Source organism: Cydia strobilella, chromosome 24 (assembly GCF_947568885.1).
Source record: "Cydia strobilella chromosome 24, ilCydStro3.1, whole genome shotgun sequence".
NCBI classification, from domain to species: domain Eukaryota; kingdom Metazoa; phylum Arthropoda; class Insecta; order Lepidoptera; family Tortricidae; genus Cydia; species Cydia strobilella.
Genome location: NC_086064.1, coordinates 8,903,271 through 8,930,775, shown reverse-complemented (window position 1 = coordinate 8,930,775; position 27,505 = coordinate 8,903,271). Strand labels below are relative to the sequence as shown.

Sequence of the window (27,505 nt, the reverse complement as noted above, 5' to 3'; positions counted from 1 at the left end):
TCGTATATAATATAATATAATAATAATAGTTCCTAATCTCTCCGGTGGCGCTAGTTAGGCTCTGGGACATGAGTATAACATGAACCATATAAGGCAACAAATAACCCGACCAAATTACGTAGGTTGTTTTTGGTAGTATTTCGGTGTATGGTGGCGCCGAATAATTACTGTTTTTTGATGAACACTTTTCATACATAGAGATTTGGCTCCTTTATACAGTCTCCATGAACCTAACAAAAGCCATAACAAGAAAAAAAAAACTGTCACAATCACTGCTGTCATGCTATTTTATTATTGCTAGTGTTTCAAAATCTATTAGTTCAAAATGGTTTAATAATGCCCAGCGTGGTCATTTATATATATTTTTTTGTTTGAGTAAGACAAACATTGTGAGTTGTACAATAGTATAACTTTTGAGTGACAGCTGCGACGCGGCCACTGCGAGAGATGGAAACAAGTGCTGGCGCCGGCAGCATGTCGGCGGCGCGTGTGAAGAAGGATCCCGAGACGGACCAGTCGGAAATGCGTAAGTTCATAGAATATAAACAGAAAACTACTCCGATATTACTAAACCACGGAACACTATGGTGCTGGCCGGGGTGCAGGCGGGCCGATAAGGAGATGGCGGGACGACTTGGACGCATTTTATCCGGACTGGCGGGAAACTACAAACGACAGGATCGAGTGAAGGAAACGAGGGGAGGCCTTTGCCCAGCAGTGGGGCCAGTGGGACACTAAATTAGGCTAATAAAAAGAAAAAAGTACTGAACCCATAGCTGTAGAGACCACACTGACGTTACGTTGACGATAGGGCATGCAAATCGGTTATAACTGTAAAGGAAATAATGGGTTATAACCAATTATTTTGATAAAATTTCATAACCGATTAATGGAAACTCGAACCAGTTATGGTTATTTTCGGTTATTTATTTATGACTGAAATTCTATGATCTTTTAATGACTACAAAATCCTGCCTTTTTTTGCTGTGACGCCTGTGACTATAATTTTTGTCATTCATGTACTTAAATAACGAAAATCTTGGTCAAATTTACTTCCCTTATTTATTAAATATTTTGATTGCATGTATATTGTATCAGGGACAAGGTCATATTTAAACTTACTGTATTTTATGTTTTATTACAAAACGAAGACTTATACTCACATTCCCTAATACTTCCCTATATTTTCGTAATTTTTTAATTAGTTTTTTGTAAATTTATCATTTTTTGTCGAAAATAACCGATCATAAAAAATAAACATTTATGTCTGAGTTATACACTCTCATAATATCAAATATTGTAGGTTATTTTAATGTATTTATTCAAGACTAAAGAAAACGAGCATGAGAAGTGAAAAAGATATTTATGTTAGTTTTGGACTATAGTTTAGAGCATTTGAATTATAGTTGGCTAGTTTCATGGTATGCAACTTTTTATACAGGGTGTCTAAAAAATAAGTGCATTCCCGTTACCAGGAAGGTTTTGGAATTATCACGAAAAAAAAATTGACTGTTTCATACATTTTGGCTGGTCCACTTTCTATGGGAAAGTAAATGTTTTTTCGCGATTTCGTGGTTTTCCCGTAGTAAAAGTTGCTCAGTATAATCACAAAACCTCCCTGGCAACGGGAATGCACTTATTTTTGAGCTGTACACGTATTATTATTACTTAACAGTCAACATTAAGAAGGAAAGAGATGTCGATGATGCAGAGTGTGCGACACAGGCAGTGCAGGTGAAGGAGGAGCCTTGGTGCCACTTGTACGCCGACCATGTGGTTAAAGAAGAGCTCGTGTTGGGGCCGGAATCCATGCAGCAGCAGCACATTGTCAAAGCAATACCCAGTAAGTTGCTTTTAGTATGGGTAATAGGCTGGTAGTGATGGACTGGTAAAGTTTCCGTAGATTGTTTCAAGAAAAAGGCAGACTCCGCCGCCTGTCCATCACCGTCGACGCAAGCTCCTGATGACGCTCCTCGGTACGGAGTGAAACATGTCGAGCGTTTTCGACTTAAAACACGTGAGTGACCCGTTATTAATATATTTAATATGTCTGTGTCTCACGGAAGTTTTGTTGTCAAACTTATTCCTAGCAACAGCGACAGTGTGTGTTCTTAAATGATTGTTAATTGAACCAATTTGTTCACGAACCGTCATTTTAACTGTTATTTCAGTTACAGCAAAGAGAATATAGCTTATAGATGCTTATTGTCATAGTACTTTTTAGTATTTTCATCACACTCGCTCAGTAAATATGGAATTGCACGCAGGTTTAGTGGGAACTTTTTTTTTTTTATACCACGTCGGTGGCAATCAAGCATACGGCCCGCCTGATGGTAAGCAGTTACCGTAGCCTATGGACGCCTGCAACACCGGAGATATTACACGCGCGTTGCCGACCCTAACACTCCTCTCCCTCGTTGAGCTCTGGCAACCTTACTCACCGGCAGGAACACAACACTATGAGTAGGGTCTAGTGTTATTAGGCTGCGGTTTTCTGTAAGGTGGAGGTACTTCCCCAGTTGGGCTCTGCTCTAGATCTGAAATAGAGACTATAGAAAAAGCGTTTTCCCAAGGCAGTTATTATTTTTTATTATTTATTTATTTGGGAAACATACAGCACATAATAATACAATAAGGTAAAAGATATAGTAAGAACATAGGCCAAAAGAGTTTCCACTTATAGTTGATACAAAATTCCTTTGCTCCGAAAAAAAAGTACAATTATTAGGTATTTTGAATTTAAGTTATGAAGTTTCTAGTATTATAATTAACAGTTTTTTGTCCTTATACTCCATTTTTGTATCGCAAGTGTGATGAAAAACATTGTGTGTAACTCGGGGCGCAATAATATTGCAAACTCGAGTCTATAAATCTCTCCGGCAAGCCGTCGCGATTTAACTATACTCTCGTTTGCAATATTTAACTTACGCCCCATGTTGCACAATGTACTATTGTTGTTGTAGCGGCAACAAAAATACATCTGTGAAAATTTCAACTATCACGATTCATGAGACAGCCTGGTGACAGACAGACGGCGGAGTCTTACAGCGGGTTCCGTTTTTACCCTTTGAAAATGAAAATGAATACAAATATCAAGAAATATAAATATATGGATAAATGATTTAATTTTTTTATTGTGTGTTAAAATTTTTAAATATCAAAAGGTGGTCGCCATGTACACGAGTATAGGCCAAAGGAATGGCGCCATTTATTCGAGCATAATTTTTTCATGATTTTCCGAAGTACTTACTTTTGTTTCTTAGAATTTATTTATACGGAGTTACATATATCTTTGGTTACAGTTAAACTCGAAGTTTTATCTGCCTCTCTATCGCTCTTGTATATTCGATTAATAATTTGTTACTACAGGCACACGGTCTGGCGCCTCAGCGCCGAAGCGCCCCAGCGGCCGGGCGCAGCACCCGTTGAAAGACTGCTTCGTACGCCTCGACCGTCTTCCACAACACGAGGGACTTCTTCAGCGGACCACCGAATGCAAACCACGAACATATAGTAAAAGAAAGTCAGACATATCTAATGTATGTTCTGATAATGGTAAAATGCTTAAATGTGATGTTTGCAGTGAAACTTTCACTCTAAAGAGTAACTTAATGAAACATCTCTTGGTACATATTCTAAGCCTGGATGAGGAAACACAGCAGAGGACTCTTAACCAAGGTGAGTTGTAATGTTTGTTTTCACTTCTTGTATACTGATTTAAACTAACACGATTTTCACTCATAATTTTAAAAATAACACAGGACTTAATCGCGTACAGACTTACGTTTATTTATGGCCTGACGTTTCGAACGTGACGTTACGTTCGTGGTCACAGGCAGACTGGCGAGGAATTGTATCAACATCTTCTTGCCGCGCGGGTTTTGCGAACTACCCGCACTTGATCTTGATTATTAACTAGTACGCTAGGGTTGTCACTTTGCCTACACACAACACACGACATCCGATGGTATGGTATGTGGCGGGATGTTTTTTTTAAGTCTGTGCGCGATTAAGTCTAACACGTTAGTTTTATTCACTTCTTGTGTTCGTAAAGTTTGTGTTTCAGTCGCGTGTAAGAAAATTTTCTAAAACTTCTTCTCTTCTCTAAAAATGATGGGGTTTGATACTGACCGTCAGTTTTGTGACCATTGAACCGGCCCTTAACCTTTTCGACGCCGTGTCAAACACAAAAGTTGTCATCCAGACGCCACGTCACCGAAGTGCCAAAACTTAAATTGAACTTTATGCATATGCATGTAGGTCTATGATGCTCTGTGGTCTATGACGGATTAATCGGCCTTTGGCGTTGAACCTACGGTGCGTATATATCGGTCATTGGCGTACAAAAGGTTAATGGTACACGGTTAAGTGAAAACGCCCGTAGGCGATATTAAATTACTTTTAATGCTGTAGTGCACAAAGTTTAATCATCTATGTACAGTCGCCATCAGATATATCGGAGCGGCCAAGGTGCTCACAAATATCTGAACACGCCTTTATTCTCAGGGCGTTAGAGTGCGTGTTCAGATATTATGAACACTTTGGCCGCTCCGATATATGTGATGGCGACTGTATTATGATCATCATTGACTTAGCAATAAAGATTTAGCTAAGCAAAAAGAAACGTCCTAAGATTTTTCCATTCCGTTACCATTCTTCATATGAATTTAATTTTAATTTTAATTTTTAATAAAAGTATGAAAACGGATTATATCGCGTACATTGAATTTATAATACATCCCGACGTTTGAAAAGATGTGTCCCGCCGAGTGTGTTGCCGGTCCCATATTGGGATACCCTCCTACAATTTAGGAGGGAATTAAATCTTCTCGGGTCCGTGGTGTAGGGTTGGAGCTGGCGTAGTTTTTATCGCGTATATATATATATATATCTTTACTTGAAAATAATTGTAGTGTATAATCCGTTTTCATAGTTTTATTTCATGAGTAACTATCGCGTTTTAATTTTTAATTTTAATTTTATTTTCATTTTGTATGACGGTGACGGAATGGAAGGAACGGAAAATTTATGGAAATTTTGGGACACTTTACTCTTCTACTAGGATTGAAAGAGCTTAAAAATTCTAATCAGAAAAAAAGTGTAGTGTATAACTTTGAATAAAACGGCCCGTTACCAATATAATTATAACTACTTCTAAATTCTATAAGGATTCTTTCACCTTCCAAGCGATTCGGTTGTGGAATGCTCTGCCGTCTGATCTAAGACATGCTAAATCGCTTCCTATTTTTAAGGCTCAACTTAAAATGCACTATCTGTCACTTCCTTAAGCTTGTTAACCATTCGATTACTATCTCTGCTATATTATATATGTATGTATATGTATAGATATTTATATATGTATTTATTTTTAATATTTATTAGTATGTTCTTTAATATAATATGTATGTACCTAACTATTTATGTATGTATATTGTTATATATTTATCTGTGCTGATTTTATTAAAAAAAAAATTTCTACTACTCTTGTTAACCCTTTATTTTTCTACCCATTTATTTCTTCCATAAATTCTACTACCTGAAGGTTGTCTGGAAGAGATCGCTTTTTAGCGATAAGACCGCCTGTTGTTGCTTAGTTCGCTATGTTAATTATAATGTATCTAAATTTGTTTTAATTATGCACAATAAAGAATATATTATTATTATAAATTACAATCACTGCCGTATCTTTCTCATCAAATTGACGTCAAAGTCGTCACATAGTTTGCTTAGACGCACTTTAGCTTAGAGTGTCGTAAGCATCCTTCGGCCATGCTCATTGCTCAAGCATTATATTTTATTTTAGGCTTGTCAATGTTTACACTTATTTTGTATTTTTAGATGAATCGAACTTCGCGAGATTCAACAGAAACGTCATCGTTATCAAAAACCTTGCATGTCCCGTTTCAACACACCGTGAGGCCAACACCGTACCATCCAAAGCTAAACGCAGAACTTTACAACATAACATTACCATAGACACCTTTCCACATAACTCAACGACAAATTCCTACGTTTGCGACACTTGTGGAAAAATGATTCTACAAAAACATTGTTTAATTGACCATTTTAAAGTGCATTTACGCGGAAAGCAACTGTCAAATTACACACACAAAATGCCGTCCCAGAGACCTAAGCAATCGAGTACTTTGAAGCTTAAAGGAGCAAAACTAGAAACCTGCGAAACGTGTAAAAAAGTGTTTAGTAAACCGAATAAATTAAAACGACATCAACTTATTCACACTGGTGAAAAACCACATTTTTGCCAAATATGTCAAAAGAAGTTTATGACTAAAAATAATTTAGACATACATAAGCGGACCCATACTGGAGAACGGCCTCATTCCTGCGATGTATGTCAAAAGGATTTTTCACAAGCCAGCGCTTTAAAGACGCATAAACGATTACACACTGGTGAAAAACCATATTATTGCAAGTTATGTAACAAAGCTTTCACGCAATCGGGGCATTTAAAGACACATGAAAGAATTCATACAGGATTCAAACCGCACTCCTGCCCAATTTGTAAGAAACAGTTTGCCGAAAACAGCAAATTAGAGTTGCATAAACTAATACACACAGGAGGAAAACCGCGTTCTTGCGAAATTTGCGGGAAAAAATTCAGGCAACTAGCTCATTTAAATAGACATCAACTCTCACACACGGGCGAGAGACCATATTTCTGTGAAATATGCGAAAAGAGATTTGGCGACTGCAGTCAATTGAGACAACATAAGCGAATACACAAGGGAATAAAACCTTACAAATGTGAAATATGTAAAAAGCAGTTCAGTGGACCAGATAATTTAAAGAAACATATAAGAATTCACACGGGCGAAAAGCCTTATTCCTGTGAAATATGTAAAAAACGCTGTTTGGAAAAGGGCTCTTTAAAGATACACATGAGAATCCACACTGGAGAGAAACCTTTCTTTTGTGAAATATGTCCAGAGCAGTTTACCTACTCTAGTAGTTTACAGGCACATATGCGATATCATACACGGGAAATGTTTTGTTGTGGAACTTGTTCGAAGCAATTTTCGAGATCGACCGATTTGAAAAGACATGAAAAAATACACACAGGAGAGAAACGATACTCATGTGATGTATGTACACGAAGATTTAACAAGAAACATTCTTTAGCGAGACATATCCGCACCCACGAGCATTCCTTTGGGAAGAAGAAACGATCATAAAGTACAATCAATTATTCTTTTCATAACACAACAACACCATAAGAAAAAAAATTAGGAATGTTGAACATTTGTCAATAAGGTTGATTTCAAATTGAAGCTATATGGAAATAGCGCCTTATTGACAACCGACAATAAGTAAGTACCCTTTTGATTGTGAATGGCACATTTAATCGTGTAAATTACAATAGTAAACACATAGAAATCAAAAATTCATAATTGATGATAAAAGTGAATATTTGCAATAGATGCCCATTACCAATATTATTATAAATAAGAATAAAGTTTTATTTTTCGCCTTTATTATTTTCACTAAGCTGATGGATGTGACATAATAATATTATTTAAGGAGATTTAATTGATATTTTGTCATGTATGTATAAAATAGAGCCTATAATTATTTCATTTTGTTTTTTAGCACAATAAAATAAATCATTTTGTTTTAGTTAAAATCTATTAATGAATGTATAATTTTGAATGTCCAATTGAGTACACTTTTTTGTTGGAAATGTTGAAGGCACAAATCTATACGATGAAATAAATTTTATTAATGTTGTTACTTATTTATTTCTTCTACCGCAATTAAGTTTCTTTCCCTCTAACCGGTCCAGGGGTTCTCAGCGCGTCGCGGCGCCCTGGGCCGCCGTAAACAGTACAAAGGAGCGCCGTGAGGATTGAAATAGATAGGTATATAACATGCTGGTGAGGATTGCCTCATCATGGTACCTATCTATTTTGAATAGCCTAGCTAGGTTAGGGCTCCGAGATTACATTTTAAACTTGCAAGTGCGCCGCGGACTGAAAAAGATCGGGAACCCCTGGATCAGACTACTCTGATTTGTAATTAGATTCCAAAAAACTAACCTCACTCAGATCCTTTTTCTTTCGTAATAATGGAAAATATGTAAAGAAGTAAACTCAAATTTCTCTTTTACATACTCTAGCATTTAAATAAATGTAGATGTATCATTTTGGCTTTGTTTAGTTTCTTAAAACATACGGAAAAGAGAAAAAGTGAGGTTAGTTTTATGGAATCTAATTACAAATCAGAGTATACGATGTTTCAAATAAAAGACCCGACTTATTAAGCCAGAATGTACCTTAACCCTTTACCAGGCGCACCAATCTACAAGGTTTTCCCAATTAATTCCAGCTTTGATGATTTATTTGAAGACGTCACATTTCCCAAAAGTGCAATCTAATTTCAACCTTTAACGTGAAACAAGAAAATTTCTTTATCTAACATCTCTGTCACTCTTGCATATTCGAGCGATAAAGAATTTTCGGGTTCGCGTTTCCCGGTAGATCCTGTGTAAGTAAGCAAACTCTCCATGAAGCAAACCGCCTTGATGCATCAATGTCATAATATTTTATTATCTCTGGAAAGTCTGAAAACTTGTCAAAAACCTGATAAAGGTACTTACAGTATGTATAAGTTACTTTATGGTTTACTAAAAAGGCTAGTCCTGCACTCTGGTGGCAGAACATTGCAGTAATATCCCCTATTCGCGTAACTTTCGAACGTTACTTAATATTATTTCAATATAAGCGAACCTTCACCATATTTTATATGTTCGCGGGAAGCCGCGAACGCGAGTGTGGAGGGGTTTTATGTCTTAAAAAATCTTACATACCTACCTACATTTCTTTTTTGCGGGACAAGTTGTGATTTCGTAACTATTATGTTATCGTGCCCCGCGTAGCGGACACGCTTTTGCCGTCTTACTCGGGCCCCTGCTTCATGCGCACATTTAGGGTTCCGTAACTAAAATGGTAAAACCGGAACCTTTGCAGTTTCTTCATGTTCTTCTGTCCGTCCGACCGTCAATCCATCCGTCCGTCAGTCCATCAGTCCGTCCGTCTGTGCGTATATTTTATTCCAAATTAATTAAATAAAATTTGGAATTTGAGTAGGGGAATAAACGCAAATTCTGCGTAGGGGGCGCCACTACCATAAACAGTAAACAAATCGTCTTTATGCATCAATGTTATAATTTAACAACAACGAACATGGCTTTAAAATTGCTTTGTTGGCTCAATTTCGTAGGATACAAAATGCTTCGTTGATTAAACATTTTATTGCTGATGAAGATTTTGCTGCAACTATTATCATAGTGGTATCGTCTGGCCCATTATCAATGTCCATAAAGATATATAATAAACTACCAAACAATATAAAGGAAGAAAAGAAAGAACATCTATTTGTAAGAAAATTAAAAGAAACCTTTATTAACAAAAGCGTTATCTCTTTCTCGCTCTTACTTGTGGGTGCGTCGCATAATGACCTTGGTGCGGTGCGATGGTGTGTTACGAATTTTACTTACCAATAACTTTTTTCTTTTTCTAGCATCGCGCCGTGATTAACGCGTGAATGTGTAGGAGCCTTAACAAATCCTTACTGTATTTGTAAAAAAAGTTTGAAATGTGTGTCTCTGGTAAATTGACGGCGGCCGTCATTTCATTTTCATAGTTGTTTTCTCGTTGTTTTTGAGCATCTTTTGAGGTTGTTTTCGTTTCGTCCGAGTCCGATCTCTTTATTTTGCTTGACTCGTCAGAGGATGTTTTAATATAGACCGGTGTATCTAGTTAATTTATACTTTTAAACATTTCATTGGGTTACTTGTAAGAGTTGTAATGTATTTATTCCGTTGTTCAACTTATCGTTTTTTGACTATACGAAAATAACCAGGCTCAACAATTGTGAAATGGAGGTTAGACATCGCGGTATCATGCCGCTGATGGAGGCGACACGCGTGAAAAACGAGCTAAATGAAGTAATGGATCAGGGTAAGTACTTTATTTTATTTTATTCGGGATGCTTACTGCCTAATATATCTTTATCTACTAAATGCAAATTACAAGCTTCCACATATATACTGCTAAATAACGTAAATATGAAGGTCTCGAAATAGAAAAATATTACACCATATAGGTAGTATATTTATGACAGAGACTACGAACTAAAGTTGTCTGGTATTTTTAACTACACTATTCAAAATAATATTTTTAACATTATATTTTATCTCAGTATAAAACAAATCTACATCAGGCATATCGAAATAGCACAGTATTACACTATATTTGTAGTATATTCATAACAGAAAATACTTTATTAAAATACTATTTGGTGCACTAAGCTGTTTTATATCCTGTACTGAATAAGATTGCCTATCAAATATCAAAAGTGTGACCAAAACTCTTCTTCTTTCTCCGTGCCTTTTCCCATTTCATTTGGGGTCGGCCCTCCGAATATTTTTCCGCCATTCGGCTCTGTCACACGGGTCAGCTAGGATTTTTTCTGACAGTCTTTGAAGGTTTCTCCACCAGGTTGCTTTTGGGCGCCCTTTGGGTTGTTTACCTGTGTCAATATTTAATGCGATTTTAACTGGGTGGTCGTTGTCGGCGCAAGACATGTCCATACCACCGCAATTGGCTTTCTTGCAGTTTTTCTGGAATTGGTGCCACTTTGAAGCGACCTCTTACATACTCATTTCTGACTTTGTCCAGTTTAGTTACCCCTCCAGCCCAACTAAGCATTTTCATCGCAGTCGAGTGAAGTTTGGCCTCATGTTCTTTCTTAGATGTCCAGCACTCTGCTCCATATAGCATGACGGGTCTGACGGGTGTGACCAAAACATTGACTTATTATGTGACGTTTTCAATCAAAAGGTACCACATTGTCGCTTACCATACGGACGAAAATTGCTTGTATCTTTATACGAAAAACCTGTCAGAGCGTCCTCATGGCAAACGACAATGTGGTACGTTTTGCTTGAAAACGACACAATATTACTTCGTAAAGACCGGCCTTACGGGTAACAAGAATGGTGCCAGAACCACACGTATAATGGTGAAAACCCTTGCAGGCCGTACATACTATTACTTCCAGGCGGGAGTTTATTTGTAGTTTGCAAGCTAATCAAATCATTCTGTGGTGTTTTTTGAGATGTTAATTACAAAATGTATTTGTGATAAACCGGCTGACAACTTAGATTCAATCTTTTAGTTTTATTGAACTTATAGCTTGACTGACTGTATTTATGGTCCAAATTTGTTCGCACTCCGTGTTCAGTTATTGTACAATGCTGTTACCTCCAAGACGCCAGGCCGTGGGGTAAAGGGCGCAAGCGCCGTGCTACCCGCGTCGGTTACGACGTTTGTTTCAAAAACTGCACTGTGTGAAGTGACAGTCGTTTTTACATTGATATTACTTTAAAATTAGTCTTTTGTCATTTGCATTCAACACTGTTCACTAGTATTTGACTTGCCCGAAGATATTAGCGCGAAATATTTTAAAAAACTACAGCTTAAATACTTGAATAGTCGCGTACTGTGCGGTTTAAGAGGAATTTCCTCCCGCGGCCGCTTCGGCTGTGGAATGAGCTCTCTGCCGAGGTTTTCCCGAGGGGCTACAGTATGGTGTTCTTCAAAAAAGGAGTGTACAGGTTTTTAAAGGGTCAGCAACGCGCATGTAATATCTCTGGTGTTGCAGGCGTCCATAGGTTACGGTGACTGCTTACCATCAGGCGGGCCGTATGCTTGTTTGCCACCGACGTGCTATTAAAAAAAAACTTGAAATCAATATTTATTTACAGAGCTAATTGTAACGATGTTTGCTCGTAGACAGCTACCCTCCTTTATTTTTAAATTTTATTTGTCAATATCTGGGAGACCGAAGTTTGCTCGGAAAACATATAAAAATTCAAAAATGCACGTTGAAGACCGATAAGACCTAGCTAGCTCGATTTTTCGGCCCCGAAAACCCCCATATAACAAATTTCATCAAAATCGTTAGAGCCGTTTCCAAGTTCCCCGAAATATATAAATATATATACAAGAATTGCTCGTTTAAAGGTATAAGATATAGAATATCCTTTTTTTAACAGTTGTAAAAGAGGAAGCAAAACATATAGAAGAGGAGTGTGTCAAGGAACCGTCTTGCTCGGACAGCGATGGTGTGAGTGAGTTAGTGGCGCTGGCGGGCATGTACACTGAACATGTGGTCAAAGAAGACCCCTCGCTGAGGCCGGACTCCGCCCAGAAGCCTGATGTCACACTTGTGGTTCATAGTAAGTTTCTTTGTTTCTTCTGTAGGAGAACTGTAGTTGTGTGAACTTTAAGAGTCCCCGGCAAGCTCGGCCGAATTTCACCCATACAAACGGAGTTTCGTTCTCATTTTAAAACTACGTGTTGGATTGTAATGAAACTTTGCACATACAATGATATGAGGTATATCTATAAGTTGTCAGTAAATAAGAACAAAAAAAAAACTATACTAATCCTTTTCTTTTGGGTGCTAGTACTAGTGTAAGACAAAGATATTATCTATGTTTGAAATGAGACAGTCCTTTGACAAACTATAATTTATATATTATGTGTTAATTGGATTCCTCCCACCTTTTGCCATCAAATTAGTAAACCGCCAAGTTAGAATTATTTTTCTCCATGGGTACCTAGTTACTAATAATGATGAGCCCAGCCTTGTGAAATACTACTACAGGTTATGGTAACTAATGTTTTTTATTTTGGTGTTTCTGTAAATTGCTCTTACAATGCTTATAGGTAAATAGGTACCTTATATTTGTCTAAATCTGACTTGTATTAGAGGTATACATTATAATTTTCAGCCGCGTCAGCTATTGAGAGCGGCAGCAAACGAGAAGAACCGGCTCAAAAATGCGTCCGAAACAAAGATCAATTCGCGCTCATGAACTGCTGGGTTCGGCTCGAGCGCTACGACGTCGTGCGTTCCAGAACCCGCTATAAGACTTCTAAGACCATTAACGTACTTGGCAAAGAAAGTAAAGCTATAGGTAGTCAGAAAATAAACAGAAACAATCTATATATAGGCAGTGCTACGATGACAAACTACGTTTGTGACGTTTGCGGTAAAACGTATGAACAAAAAGACCAACTAATACATCATATGACGTTTCACCAGCGGAAGAAGAACATATCAGGAAAATCCTACTCCTGTAACATATGCAAGAAACAATTTGCGTATTCTAGTTCCCTTGTCAACCACCAAAGAGTACACAGTGGTGAAAAACCATACTTGTGCAAAATATGTATGAAAAGGTTCACGCAATTAGGTCACTTAGAGACACATAAACGAATCCATTCAGAAGCGAGACCGTACTTCTGCGAATTATGTGGAAAGCGATTTAAGCATTCGACCTCACTAAAAGGTCATAAAAGAATCCATACTGGCGAGAGGCCATACTCGTGTCATGTTTGTAAAAAGAAATTCGTGAAATCAGCCGACTTGAGCACACATAAGCGTATTCACAGCGGGGAGAAGCCTTACGAGTGTGAAATATGCTTTAAGCGATTTACCGGTTCCGGTGATTTAAAAAAACATAAACTTATCCATGGTGTTAAATTAAACTCATGTGATATATGCAAAAAAAAGTTTACATTACCGACTCAATTGAATAAACATAAACGAATCCACACTGGAGAAAAACCATTCTCGTGTGAAATCTGCAAAAAGAGATTTACAGAATCGGGTGCTCTTAAGATACATATACGAACTCATACGGGGGAAAAGCCATTCTCGTGCGAAATATGTAAAAAGTCGTTTGCGGCACCGAGTGGTCTAAAAATGCATAAACTAACTCACTCGGGCGAAAAAACCTATTCTTGCGAAGAATGTAAAAAAACCTTCACTACTCCAAGTTCTTTAAGAACTCATAAACAAATACACACTGGCGTAAAGCCATATTCTTGCGAAATATGTAAAAAGACATTCAGGCAATCGGGTAATTTAAAGATACATAGTCTAATCCATACGAATGACAAACCTTACTTTTGTGTAATATGTCCTAAACGTTTCAACTATTCTAGTGGTCTAGAGGCACATAAAATATTTCACTCTGGAGAAAAACCATTCTCGTGCCATATATGTTCGACGCGATTTGCACGTTCGGGGGATTGTAAGAAACACCAACTGGTCCATACTGGTGAGAAGCCGTTTACCTGCAATGTTTGTGAAAAGCGGTTTTCACTGGTCTCAGGTCTAAATAAACATAAACGAACCCACACTGGAGAAAAACCTTATTCGTGTGAAATATGTGAAAAAAGGTTTACAGCGAAGCAGACTTTAAAAAAGCATAGGCGTACCCACACTGGAGAAAGACCGTACAGTTGCGAAGTCTGTAAAAAAACGTTCACTTATTTGGAGAATTTAAAGGAGCATGAGCGAATACACACAGGAGAAAGACCTTACACTTGTGAAACATGTTGGAAGCGATTTAAACGTTGTAGTGATTTAATTAAACACAAACTCATCCACGCTGTTACAAAGCCGCATTCTTGCGATATATGTAATAAGAAATTCACACAGTCACAACATTTAAAAGTTCATAACCAAAAATACCATACTAAAGAGTAGTAAAGCAAGATAAAGAACGTGACATTTTTTTGTATTCCATGTGAGACCGATTATTGACCGAAAGACGATTATTGTCGTTCTACGAATATGGTGAATAGGCGTGTCGAACATTGAATTTACCAGAAGTATGTGTAGACCACTATGATATTATGGGAATCAGGTCGTTTATATCTTCTCTTCTTCTTCTCGTGCCATATCCTATCGGATGTCGGCGATCATCATGCAAAAGTTTTCTAGACTCTGCCGTTCTAGAAAAAGTGGCGGCGTCCTTGCTGCCGGTCCAATCCCTAATATTGTTACTCCATGTTGTTCTGTTTTCCTGTATCTTCTACCGTCTATATCTAATTAAGCTAAATTGGTCAAATCTTAGATCTTGAGGGCCGGATATTTTTGTTAAAAATATACCTATTAATATGTATTTGTGTGTTGTTATGAGTTGGATTATTAGTTGCTTTCTAAATTTATGTAATTTTAGTTAACATTTGCTGACTGTTTTTGTTTTGTCGTTTTCTGTTTTTTGTGTTCCACTAACACTTAGTTTTTAACCTTAATTGTTACTAACCGTTATGGGCCAGTGTTGTCTTAAATAAATAAATTGAATTGAATTTTCACTTACATATTACTCAGCTGTCGTATAATATTATGACCACTTTTATTTATAATTATAATTACTTATATAATACCTATATATGTTATCACTACGTTATATACGTTGTTATATGTTGTTACTACTATATATGTTATGTTATGTTACTCTTTGTATAAGAGCTCTTTCCCACTGACGACCAGTTTTTTGCGGGTACGGTTTTCTGCAGGATCCCGTTTTTAGTGGTATTCGTGCAGTATTCCGCAAACTGAATTCTCGTGTGAACGTGACTACAGAAAACCGTACCCGCAAAAAACTGGAAGTCAGTGGGAAAGAGCTCTAAGATGTTAAGTTTAGTAAGTCTTTCATTAATAATATATTTTCCTTGTGAGCCAACATACACCCATCTGCAAAAGTGCATAACCACTTTATGTAATTCATTCATAAAGCTGATATACACTTTTTTTTGTTTTCGTTTATTTTTCAAAGGCACATACATATACATGATCAATTTTAAAGTTACTCGCCAAACTGCTTATGCAGTTTGTTGGCGAGAAAGCGCTCTTTTTTACAATTTACTGCTCTATCCTATTATAACCTCTTTGGTATTAGTAGTAGTATTAGGCTGCATTTCCTCCTGAGATGAGTGAGGATGCATAGCGAGGGATGTGTTTTTAAGAACCAATAGAATCACTGCACGCGCTGACTGACGAAAACCAAAGATAAATATAACTCCGTAATAGATGGATACAGTCTAAGGAAAAAACGTGCCTCGAAAATTACGAAAATTTGATTCTCGATCAGATGTCGCTACTACCTTTGGCCTACTTTCGTATAGAGGGCGTCGACGGTTTCGTTTGTTATTTAACAATTTTAACGCATATCAGTGAAAGAACATGGGTCAAAATAATAAAAATAATTAATGCAAATAAAATCATTTATCCATATTTAAATACATTTTATCGTATTTTTATAAATCTTTATTTTTAGTTTTAAAGTGTGTCGATAGATGGCAGTGAATTTACTGTGGTTACAAAATTTACTATGGCAGTACCGCTCTATAATATTATATCCTCTTTGCAAAAACTAATGGTTCTTAAGTGATTCTATTGGTTCTTAACTAACATTAGGCGCTAAATATGGGTTAAAAGAGATCTACATAAGCGTTTGTTTATTCCAGAGTTTCTATTGACGTTCTATATTTTTTTACGTTGTAAGCCTATTGATTAGATGATTTGACATTGGTTTTGTCACATTTTGTTATATCATAGTTTGTAAGTGAAAATATTTCATTTATTATTTTATTATCTAAGAAATAAAGTTTGTAAGTTATATCGGCCAATAAATATAAATAACAATTTCGGCTATTTAATTAAACAATCCTAATTACCTTTTTTTAGCTTACGAACACAAAATATCATCTAAGTACTCTGGTTTTCTCAAAGAAAGCATTACGTATGCAACCAGCCAACTGCATACGCGTCACATGCGCGTTGCCAAATTTATGAAGATTTGTTGACTGGGTAGATCAATTTTATTATTTTATTTGGATTATTTTGTTCTACTAAGATCATTGACTTAATTATTACTTCGTAAAGACGGGCACTTACGAACACTCCGAAGTGAGCCAGTTCATTCGTTCGCAAATGACGTGTGTGCACATTTCGTTGGTGAGCATTGTGCGCTCGGCATTACACGAAAGGGCCTATCCTTACTTTTGAAAACTTTTGACTGATATAAGAAGATGACCTATTCATGTCACATAAATGTTTGTTTGGTTAGGGGTCATCCATTAATTACACGTTTAGGGGAGGGGGTCAAGAAAATGTGACATGGGGGAGGGGGAGTCACAAACTTTGTGACGCCACTAACTTATTTGAATTATTTTTTTCGATGTACAATAACATAATTTCGATGTAGAATAACGAGTTTTGGAACGATAAACGTTAAATTTTCTTTCCTAATCTGTTTTGGGTTATAAAATCACTAATATTTATTTTGTCGAAAATAATATGGCAGACAAATAATCATAGGAGCAATATAAAATACTTTACGTTGTACTTGAACGGACAGAGAAGAAGAAAAAAACACTTGTTTATTTAAACTTTTTTATTTAAGTGACATTAATAGGAAAAAATAACGTGTAGGTCGCTTGTATACACATTGGACTCATAGTAAAAAAACAACCCCTAAATTAAAATAATAATAAAGTATTTCAATACATAAGATATTCTTCAATATGCTTAATTCATAATTATACAAAATACAAATACAAAATTATTTAAATATTTCATAAAAATATACATTTTTGTGAAACGGGATGGAGCCGCCCGGTAAGCAAAACAATGCATTCATATTTTTTTTAAATACTAAAGTGAGAAAAACTATTAGAAATACAGATATAGGTAATTATACAGAATTACTAGTTAATAGATTTTTAACTTAATTCTAAGACATGCATTAACAGGTACACTGTTTCTGTAAATTCTTACTTGTTTGATTTAAGGTGTAAATGAAAATGAAAATGAAAAATGAAAAATCGTTTATTGGTCACAATCATTGTGTTACAATTTGAGAAAGGGTTGGGACCTCCTAGTAAGTATTGCAATACTTGTGACAGGAGACCCCGCTCTTCCAGCAGCAAGTTAAGGGTACAACCAATACAATAATAGTTAATTATGTGAATGAATATGTGTGTGAATATCGACTAAGACGGGTGTTTGTGGGTGTGTGAGTGAATGAGTGTATTCTAGTACTCCGATCTTAGCAGCTTCTCCGTTTCCTATTAAGTTTTAGCTTTAAGCCATTTAGTGAGATGTAATTTACATCAGTGGTATGGGTTTGAGTGAAAGTCTAATTGAAAAAATATGAAAATGAAAATATGAAAATATTTTATTTCATTAATAAAATGTTACATTACAAGGTAGTAGGTTGGGACTTCCTTTTAAGTATATTATACCTGTATCAGGAAGCCCCGCTCCTCCGTAGCAACAAGTAATTTTTAGTTTAACAAAAGCAGAAAGAAAACTTAAGCTAATACAATTTTATCTACATTAAATGTGTATATGTGTGTGTGTGTGTGTGTGTGTGTGTGTGTATGTGTGTGTGTAGGTGTATGAGATCGTGTGAGTGCAGGTGGTGAGGTGATGTACTAATCGGCACTTCTTATATATAGGTACTGTAAAGCATAGAACTATGTATCGTACTTTTCTTACACAATAGGTATTTTCTTATACAATAGGTACTGTAAAATGTAAAATGTCATATTTTCTTACTTATTATATTAAAACTGATAAGTAGGTACTTTACAGTTTGAGTTAATATCAACTTAATTTAATATATCAGAGCCTCTGTCTCCTCGTAGTTAAGTATTTTAAGCCACTCGGTTAATATTTTTTTACATTTATATAGTTGTAAATTGTATATATTTAGTATTTTGTTTATTTTATTGTACACATATGCAGATTGCGCTCCAAATTGTCTCTTAGCAAATACAGATTTTGTAGTTGATATGGGGGCAACATTATGTTTTCTTCTACGATTTAGCAGCTGTGGGTTAAATGGTAATGTTTTATGTAGTCTCGTTGTTAGACTCAGTACATACAGCTTCCTCATTGTTAGTAAGTCACTTAGGTGGTAGAGGTCTTTCGTTGGGAATCTGTATGGCTTAGAGTACATAACCTTTAGTAAACAACGTTGCCCCCTTTCAACTTCCAGAAACTTGGTTTTTGCTGAGCCACCCCACACTGATATGCAGTAAGACATTACTGATTGAGCTAAAGTTATATATAACTGATTTAATAGATTTTTTGTTGTAATGTGTCTTAACTTTTTGAATAGCCATATCAGTTTTCGTATTCTCATATTTACATATTCAGTATGAGTATACCACGACATGCGCTGGTCCAGCATTACACCTAGATATTTCGTGGAGTTTACTTTATCAATTCCCATACAGTTACATGAAGGTAGATTAGAATTATTACAAGTATGAATTTTTAAGTTAAGATTATTATTAGGTTGTGAGCTGATATATTTAGTTAAACATATGTAATTTGTTTTATTAACATTAAGAGTTAGAAGGTTCGTTTTTAGCCAAGAAGCCACTTTACTGAGTCCTATCTCAGCCCTTTCAAACACAGACTCCCAGGATGGACCTTCAAATACTATGGCAGTGTCATCGGCGTAAGACAAGATGTGCCCACATTGTATTCCGAGGTTTGTCAGGTCATTAATATAGAGTAGAAATAATGTAGGCCCAAGGACAGAACCCTGGGGGACGCCGAATGTTATGTCTGCCTCCTGGCTTATAAAGTCACCTATCTTAACTCTCTGGGTTCGCCCCTGTAAATAGTCACTTAGCAAATTTAGTGGAGTACCTCTTATGCCAGCTCTCTCCATCTTGTGAATAAGAGTGGGGAGAGAGACGGTGTCAAATGCCTTCTGCAGGTCTAAGAAAACAGCAAGACACTTGTTTCCCTTATCGGTCTTATCAGCTATTAGTGTAGTGAGTGAGAATTCTCTGTTGATTTTACTATAAAGGTAGGACTTTGAATTAAACTGCGATCTTGCAAAGTAAGTTCTCGTACGTAAAGATTTAGCTACAATTGATTGATATTTCTTTTGTTTTTATAATGTTTGTGTTTTTTCATTATTGTTTGCAGAACATGTAATTATTACGCTCCTTTCGCTTTGTTTTTAGGGTTCCGTACCCAAAGGGTAAAAACGGGACCCTATTACTAAGACTCCGCTGTCCGTCTGTCTGTCTGTCTGTCACCAGGCACCGTGACACATGAACCGTGATAGCTAGACAGTTGAAATTTTCACAGATGATGTATTTCTGTTGCCGCTATAACAACAAATCCTAAAAATTACGGAACCCTCGGTGCGCGAGTCCGACTCGCACTTGGCCGGTTTTTATTTTTTTGCATGCACATTTATACATTACATACATATTTTTAATGATAGCATCATGTACACAAGATAAATACAATTTTCCCACAAAAAACTTTGGGTATTTAGCACTCTTTTTCTTTGTGTTTTCTTACATGCATTTTTAATGAATTTAAACGTATAAACTGCATATCGCACAACGAGCAGGTGTATGGTTTCTCACCAGTGTGAATTAGTTTATGTTGTTTCAAACCATCTGATCGCCTGAACCGTTTTTTACATATTTTACAGGTAAAAGGCTTCGTTTCTAAATGCAATAGTTGGTGTCTCTTAAGAAGTTCTGATCGCAAAAACGTATATTTACATATTTCGCAGGAATATTGTTTATATTCGGCGTGATAACGCCGTTTATGTGTCTCTAAACCATGCATGTCTTTAAATTTTTTGTGACACATTTCGCAAGGGAATAGTAACATGTGGACAGATCGCTTATGTGTACGTAAATTACTCGTCTGCGCGAATTTCATATTACAAATGTCACAGGAATAAGGTTTCTCGCCGGTGTGCATTCGTTTATGAACCTCTAAATGACACGGTCTCCTAAACCGCTTTTGGCATATTTCGCAGGAGTGCAGCTTCACTTCTGAGTGAATTTTTTTGTGAGAAGTTAACAAGTACGATGATTTAAATTTCATATTACATACTTCGCAAACATGGTACAGCTCAACTGAGTGAACTGTTTTATGAGCCAATAAATTACCTGAAGTCTTAAACTTTTTTTGACATATGTCGCAAGGGTATGCTTTTACTGTTGAATGAACATGCATGTGTTCCTGTAAATGACCCTTTTGCGTAAACTCTTTTTTACAAATTTCGCATGAATAAGGCTTTTCCCCCGTGTGTATGCGCATATGTATGGTCAAACTGTTTGCTCGTGGAAACTTATTTTGACATATGTCGCATGAGTAGAGCCTCTCTCCTATGTGACTTTGTTTATGCGGTTTAAAAAAACGCAAAAGTTTGAACGTCCTTTTACAAATCTCGCATGAATAAAGTCTTTCAGCCTTGTGAATTCGTTTATGTAATCTTAAAGCATTGGATTGTCTAAAGTCTTTTTGACAAACATCACAAGAGTATGGCTTAGCTCTCGCATGGATAAGTAAATGTTTTTTCAAAGTATCAGCTCTCTTAAACATCTTGTCGCATATTTCGCAGGGAAAAAGCTTCCCTTTATGTTTAAGACTATGATTCCATAGAGCAGTCAATCCGGTGTAGCTCTTTTTACATATTTTGCACGAATATAGTTTCTCACCACTATGTACTAGTTTATTATGACATTTCAAACTACTCGAATATGTAAAAGTCTGGTCACATATATCGCACGAATACGATTTCTGGGATTTATATGGCTTTTGGCCAGTATGACATCGCATGTGTGTTACCAAGTGTACTTTTTGTGTATATTTGTTCCCACATAGATCGCAGATATATAGTATCTCTTTTTCAACATGATTTTGATTGATTTTTGACGTCATTTCAGATATATTTATTGAGTGTAGTTTAATATGGCGTATCAAGTAATATTTCTGTTCAAATGTTTTACCACAAATGTCACAAACATATATCCCTGCGTTATTGTGAACTGTGCTATCACAAATTTCTTTACATTTAACGTGTATTTCTTCATCAGAGTTATCAGTAGAATCTCCCGTGTGGTCTCCCTGGTCGTTGGCTGTTTCGTGGAGTTGGATGCGTTCGAGTTTAACCCAGCAGTCCCGCAAGCGTCGTTGTGGCGTCATGCAGACCGGCTTGAGCGTCGTTTTACACCTGTCCTCGTCGGAAGCCATTGCCAAGTCTGTTGAAAGGACATGCGTGATATAGTTTTACCGTTAATCCATCTTAATTATTATTTACAACGACGGGACAAATCGCGTAAAATATTATATAAATAGTTAGTTAAGTAAGTTAAGTGGTAAAGTATACTCTGAATCTAGAAGTTAGCGATACATTATTTAAGAAACAGTTAAAGGAAATGTTATTAGAAAAATGTTACTATTCAATGGATGAATTTTTTAATGATGAAAGTCTGGATAATGCGAAATGATTAAATTGTTTATGAATTTTATGATAACTATTAATAATTTATTGTTAAATTTCATTCGAGTATGAGTATGACTATAATTTATGATTATTAATGATTAACGCATTAATTAGTTTTATCTTATTATTATTGTTTTTTTTTTTTTACACAATTTTATTTTATTTAAAAGTTTATATAAGAAATTAAAACTAGGTATAAGTTCAAAATAAGTACTTTAAGATCCAATATTGTACACCCTAGCAGGGTATCATGTACCTACTTGACCAATATGTAAGACCAGTATGTACAAATGAACATGATTACAATGGAATAAATGATATGATATGATATGATACATATATATGATCCCCGTGAGATACGTTTATAGAAGCATCTGTATTTACTTCTTATTTCTTTATTGCACCATGGTAATTACAAGATGTTAAAAACATGTAAAAAGTATCTCATGGACCCGGAACGGGTATGGCAGGTAAAACTTAAAACTAGGACTAGTGCTAATATAAATATTAAATTAATAAAAATTATAATTATTTACACCGTAACATTAGTTGGTACAAATATCGGAATAATTTAAAAAATCGTCAACTGCATAATAGTTTTTATTAATAAGAAATGCCTTCAACTTTTTTGCAAACGTTTCGTCCCTCTCCTCTGACCTAATGTAGTTTGGAAGATTGTTATAATATTTTGCGGCGGCGTATAGGGGGCTGTTTCGGAATAGTTCTAGTTTTGGTGCAGGTAATAGAAGTTTGTTTTTTAACCTTTCATTTTGCTGTTTTTGGAACAAGTGCATATTTTTCCTCACAAACATGGCTAGTTCAAAAATATAGATTTAAGGACATTAATGCTATTTTAAGTTATTTATTCATTCCATGTATGTTTTCTGTGTTCCTCAATAAATACAATAAAATAATTTTTGAATTTACCTCCGACGTTTCGGAGGTAAATTTAAAACTTATTTTACGCGATTAAGTCCCGTCGTTGTGAATAATAATGAGTAAAAATCGTCAAAGTTACAAACAAGTTCGTTCAAGTTAATAAACAAGACCAAGTGCGGGTAGTTCGAAAAACTCGCGCGCCTAGAAGATGTTGATGTCAACTTTAGCCAGTCTTCTCCGAGACCACGGGGACAACGCCGTCCTCGAAACGTCGGAGGTAAATTTAAAACTATTTTACGCGATTAAGTCCCGTGGAGATAAATAATAATGAGTAAAAATCGTGTAAGTTTAAATCAGTGTAATCCATCTTAATCACCTTTAGAAAGACTATTATACACGGTGGCTAAAAAATAAGTGCATTTCCGTTGCCAGAGAGGTTTTGGGATTATACTGAGCAACTTTTACTAAAGTTCAATGAAATGTCTTTGTAGACACTTTGAGTATCACAATCGCTGTGAACGTCAGTTGTGTTCTCAAACTCTAAAGTCCTGGTGTTCGCGAATGGCTCGATTGAGACGCGTTCAAGCCTCACAAAACAATCCCTTAGTGTAGTCCATTAATATGACACTGTAACCACTGTTTTTTTTTTTTTTTTTTTTAGATTTATTTCACAACATATGATTACAGTACAAATTACATTAATGTCAATTTATAAGAATCTACATTGTGATTTGGGATAAATTGACTTTTTATTTATTGTTTCTACTTTTATTGTTCTTGTGTGTTGTGTTTTTATTGTTTAGTGTAGGTTTTGACATTGTAAATTTACTTATATTTTGGATTTGTAAGTATTTATCTACTTACTCTTATTGTAATTGTGTTGACAATCCTTATTGGAGCTATAATTATATTTTCATCAGTATTGTTATTATTTTCATTTTTATTTTTATTTTGACGATCATGATAGAAATTCTTATATTTTTGACATTAATGCAAACTTATTATGTAAATTGTCTTTCATGAAATAAATCATCTAATCTCATCTAATCTAATCTAGTATTACAGATATCTCGCTTACCTGTATTATCTTCTTTGACTTCGCTGTCAGTTGCTCTATCCTCATTATCAGTATTTTGCTCGCAGCTAGGATTGGTTTCACTGTCTGTCTGCTTGTAGCTCGGTTTGTGTGTAATGTCAGCATCCTTACTGTCAGACACACTATCACTGCCAGATGCGCTTTTCTCACTGCCGGTATTTTGCTCGTAGCTTTTCTTGTCAATGTTAGTCTTTTGGCCGTTGCTTGTGTGTGTGGTAAAGTTATCTTTACTATCAGAATCGCTGTCAGTTGCACTATGTCCACTGGTATTTTGCTGGTAGCTTGTACTGTTTATACGCAGAAGCATCGCGGACCAATCCCTCAGCGTTGGCTGTTGTTGCGGCCTCGGGTCTAGTACGCAACCGTCGGCGTCGGCTTGCGCCCAACCTGATAACAAGGGAAATTTCACACAAGCCGTACAGGTCATAATAATACAGAGTAAGAAAATCTTTGTGATCTTAACTTAACCTTGTAAGAAAAAATAAGATATGTTCGACCCCCCTTCCCCCCCCCCTCAATCGTCTTAGGTATGTAATAAATGAATGCCAATGTTTTTGCTAATTATTAAAGTTTTGATACAAGCTTTTCTCGCTGACTGCACTTTTCTTTCAACTGACAAATACCTAATACTCATTGAGACAATCCTAACAAACCCAAACACAATTAGGTTGCGTTGTTTTATCACAGAGTTCCTATGGCCACCTGTGACACCTGTGTCCATCATCAGATGAGCTCGATGCGATGGTGATAATATTGAATCGTCACCCTACCCAACTTACATATGTATGTGAAATTTCAGCTCAATAAACTAATGGAAAGTAAGTCTGATTTCATTTATAATCGGGTCTACCGCGAATTTATTTGTTACCTTTATTTACTGATGTTTCGATACAGGTTTCACTGGTCGTGGAACCCGACCCGATTATAAATGTTATTTAATCTTATACCTTTAAACGAGCAATTCTTGTATATATACATATTTATACATATTCTTGTATATATACGCATGCATCCAGACAGATGGGCTAGCATAGCCACCAAATGGATGCCAGAAGAGGGGCCAGGCCCAGACGGAGATGGCGGGACGACCTAGACACCTTTCTCAAGAACTGGCCGGAGGAGGCACTATATCGGGAGTCGTGGAAGACAAGGGGAGAGGCCTTTGCCCAGCAGTGGGACACCATAATGGGCTAGTAAAAAAAAAAAATATATACAATATATATATTTCGGGAATCTCTAACGATTTCGATGAAATTTGCTATATGGGGGTCTCTAGCTAGGTCTTATCTCTGGGAAAACGTGCATTTTTGAGTTTTTATATGTTTTCCGAGCAAAGCTCGGTCTCCCAGATATTAAGTGTTAAAAGCGCGAAGGTTTTAAATGTTTTAAGTCTGATTTATCATGCAAGACTTGACCCGAACAAACATATTATAAACAAACATTGCAAAATATTGTCTTCGGTTACCGCGATAGATACTCATGGAATAAAACTATGAGTCAAATAGAAGCTTGTAAAAAAACAGAGCTTAAAACAACTCACTGCAAACCACGAGGGCTACGTCTGGCTGGTGCGTGCACTCCGGCCCCAGCACAAGCTCGTCCTTCACCTCGTGGTCGGTGTACAGTTGGGCTAGCGCTGCGCTGTCTGAACACCATGGCTCTTCTTTGATGCATTCCGCCTCCTCTTGTTGAAACCCAGGCTCCGACTTCACTTGAACTGCACAAAAACCATACAAATATCTGTAGTAACTACAAAATTTAAGAATCAAGAATCAAATGCTTTATTCGTGATAAACCTTAACTAAAATTACATACAAAAGTATAACTAAAACTACAAGCATAAATAAAATGGGTAAGTTGTTTACAACTAACCTAACCTAACCTAAAGGGAAACGCGAATCCGAAATTTCGCTATCTGCCTCTTTATCATGTATATTTTAAATGTATCTATTACCATATGTTGATGAATAAACTATTATCTATCTATCTATCTATCGCTCGCATATGCAAGTGACAGAGATGTTAGATAACGATATTTCGGTTTACTCGTTGTGCGATAGACCCTCAGATTGTGGTATTGGCGCCCCCTGCGCAGAGTTTCGCGTAATATTCCCTATTGTCAACATATTTTCAATAATGTTAATATCCAGAGTGGAAAATGAGGACCGCGTTTGTATGAAAAGGTGATTTCGCACAGGTCCACTTTCCCACTCTCTCACCTTGGTCAGTGGGTAGCTCTGTCGTCTCACTCTTGGCGCCGCTCTCACACTCGGGCTCCAGCTTCACGCTCGCCTCCACAAACATCTTGCTCCTTCGACTGCCAGATGTCAACTGACGCGTGTTACAACCCAATATCAACATAAAAAAAAAACAAATATCTTTATTTAAAAAAAAACAACTTCACAGAGGCACATTGCAGTGAACCCCGCACTAGGCATGGCCTGTATGGCGGGGTTCAAGGTCATCACGAGTTACCTATATTATATTTATGTATATTAAACTTAAGGATAGGAAAGAAAGAGGAGTGTGAACTTGTATGTGTGTACGCTTGTTATGAGGAGGGAGTGAATGTGAATGTGTGTGTGTGTGTGTGTGTGTGTGTGTGAAATCAAAAGTGTAAATGTAATGCAAAAGTTTGCTTGGATTTAATAGTGTTCGCGCGTTATGAAAAAGTGAATAGAAGAACTCGAAAAGGAATGAAGAATTAATTCGTGCATTGCATTCAAACAAGTTTCACGATGACGCACCGCGGACGTGGCTTTCAAAGAGTAAACTTACTTGTACTCTTCTTGTCACTCAAACTATTTAAATTAATAGTCTAATTCCTTGAAATTGAAGTGAATAACTGAAGAGATTAAGGGATTTATTGTTCATTTGAAACAAATAGGGCTCGGTTTTTTAGAAAATGGAGAGTAAGAACCCTAAAAAGAGGCATGGAAAACAAAACATAAACAACATAAATCATAATATAACCACAAACCTGAAATTTTTATGCTTACGCTATAACAAAGAGTAGTATAATATATAGGAGACGCTATAACCTACAAAAACATCGTTGACAGATGGTTGACAGCGTAGATTCTCCTATACATGGAGACCTATATATTATACTACTCTTTGGCGTAGATCTAGTATATTCATATACTCATATTGTACCTCTATGGAAAGTTTCCGTACGGAATGACAGGTGAGAACGGGACGTAGCATAGCGCTGTCTCGCTTGCACATGGCAAACCGAATCTGACATTTGGTATTTTTTACAAGTCTTAAAGTCGTAACAGACTACCGCACCCATAAGTGAGAGCGAGAAAGAGATATTTCTTTCTCTAGTGATGTAGTGGAGGAAGCGTTTATGTTGCTGCCGACCT

The 27,505-nt window shown here is 36.3% G+C and overlaps 3 protein-coding genes across 3 annotated transcripts; 2 read left to right on the top strand and 1 right to left on the bottom strand.

Moving 5' to 3' along the window:
- The first annotated feature begins 281 nt into the window (after nucleotides 1-281).
- Nucleotides 282-7,669, top strand: LOC134752250 (zinc finger protein ZFP2-like). The gene is made up of 4 exons (XM_063687880.1): nucleotides 282-526; nucleotides 1,676-1,843; nucleotides 3,370-3,678; nucleotides 5,839-7,669. Exons 1-4 carry the CDS (start codon nucleotides 448-450, stop codon nucleotides 7,191-7,193), a joined length of 1,911 nt encoding a protein of 636 aa, XP_063543950.1. The 5' UTR covers nucleotides 282-447; the 3' UTR covers nucleotides 7,194-7,669.
- Nucleotides 7,670-9,837: 2,168 nt separating this feature from the next.
- Nucleotides 9,838-14,926, top strand: LOC134752251 (zinc finger protein 271-like). Its single transcript, XM_063687881.1, has 2 exons — nucleotides 9,838-9,977; nucleotides 12,818-14,926. Exons 1-2 carry the CDS (start codon nucleotides 9,896-9,898, stop codon nucleotides 14,581-14,583), a joined length of 1,848 nt encoding a protein of 615 aa, XP_063543951.1. The 5' UTR covers nucleotides 9,838-9,895; the 3' UTR covers nucleotides 14,584-14,926.
- A 5,141-nt stretch (nucleotides 14,927-20,067) lies between these two features.
- Nucleotides 20,068-27,193, bottom strand: LOC134751979 (zinc finger protein 678-like). Its single transcript, XM_063687505.1, has 5 exons — nucleotides 27,118-27,193; nucleotides 26,357-26,468; nucleotides 25,678-25,854; nucleotides 24,120-24,524; nucleotides 20,068-21,917 (listed from the first exon to the last, which is right to left on the bottom strand). The coding sequence occupies exons 2-5, from the start codon at nucleotides 26,439-26,441 to the stop codon at nucleotides 20,188-20,190; spliced, it is 2,397 nt and encodes a 798-aa protein (XP_063543575.1). The 5' UTR covers nucleotides 26,442-26,468; nucleotides 27,118-27,193; the 3' UTR covers nucleotides 20,068-20,187.
- Nucleotides 27,194-27,505: the final 312 nt, after the last annotated feature.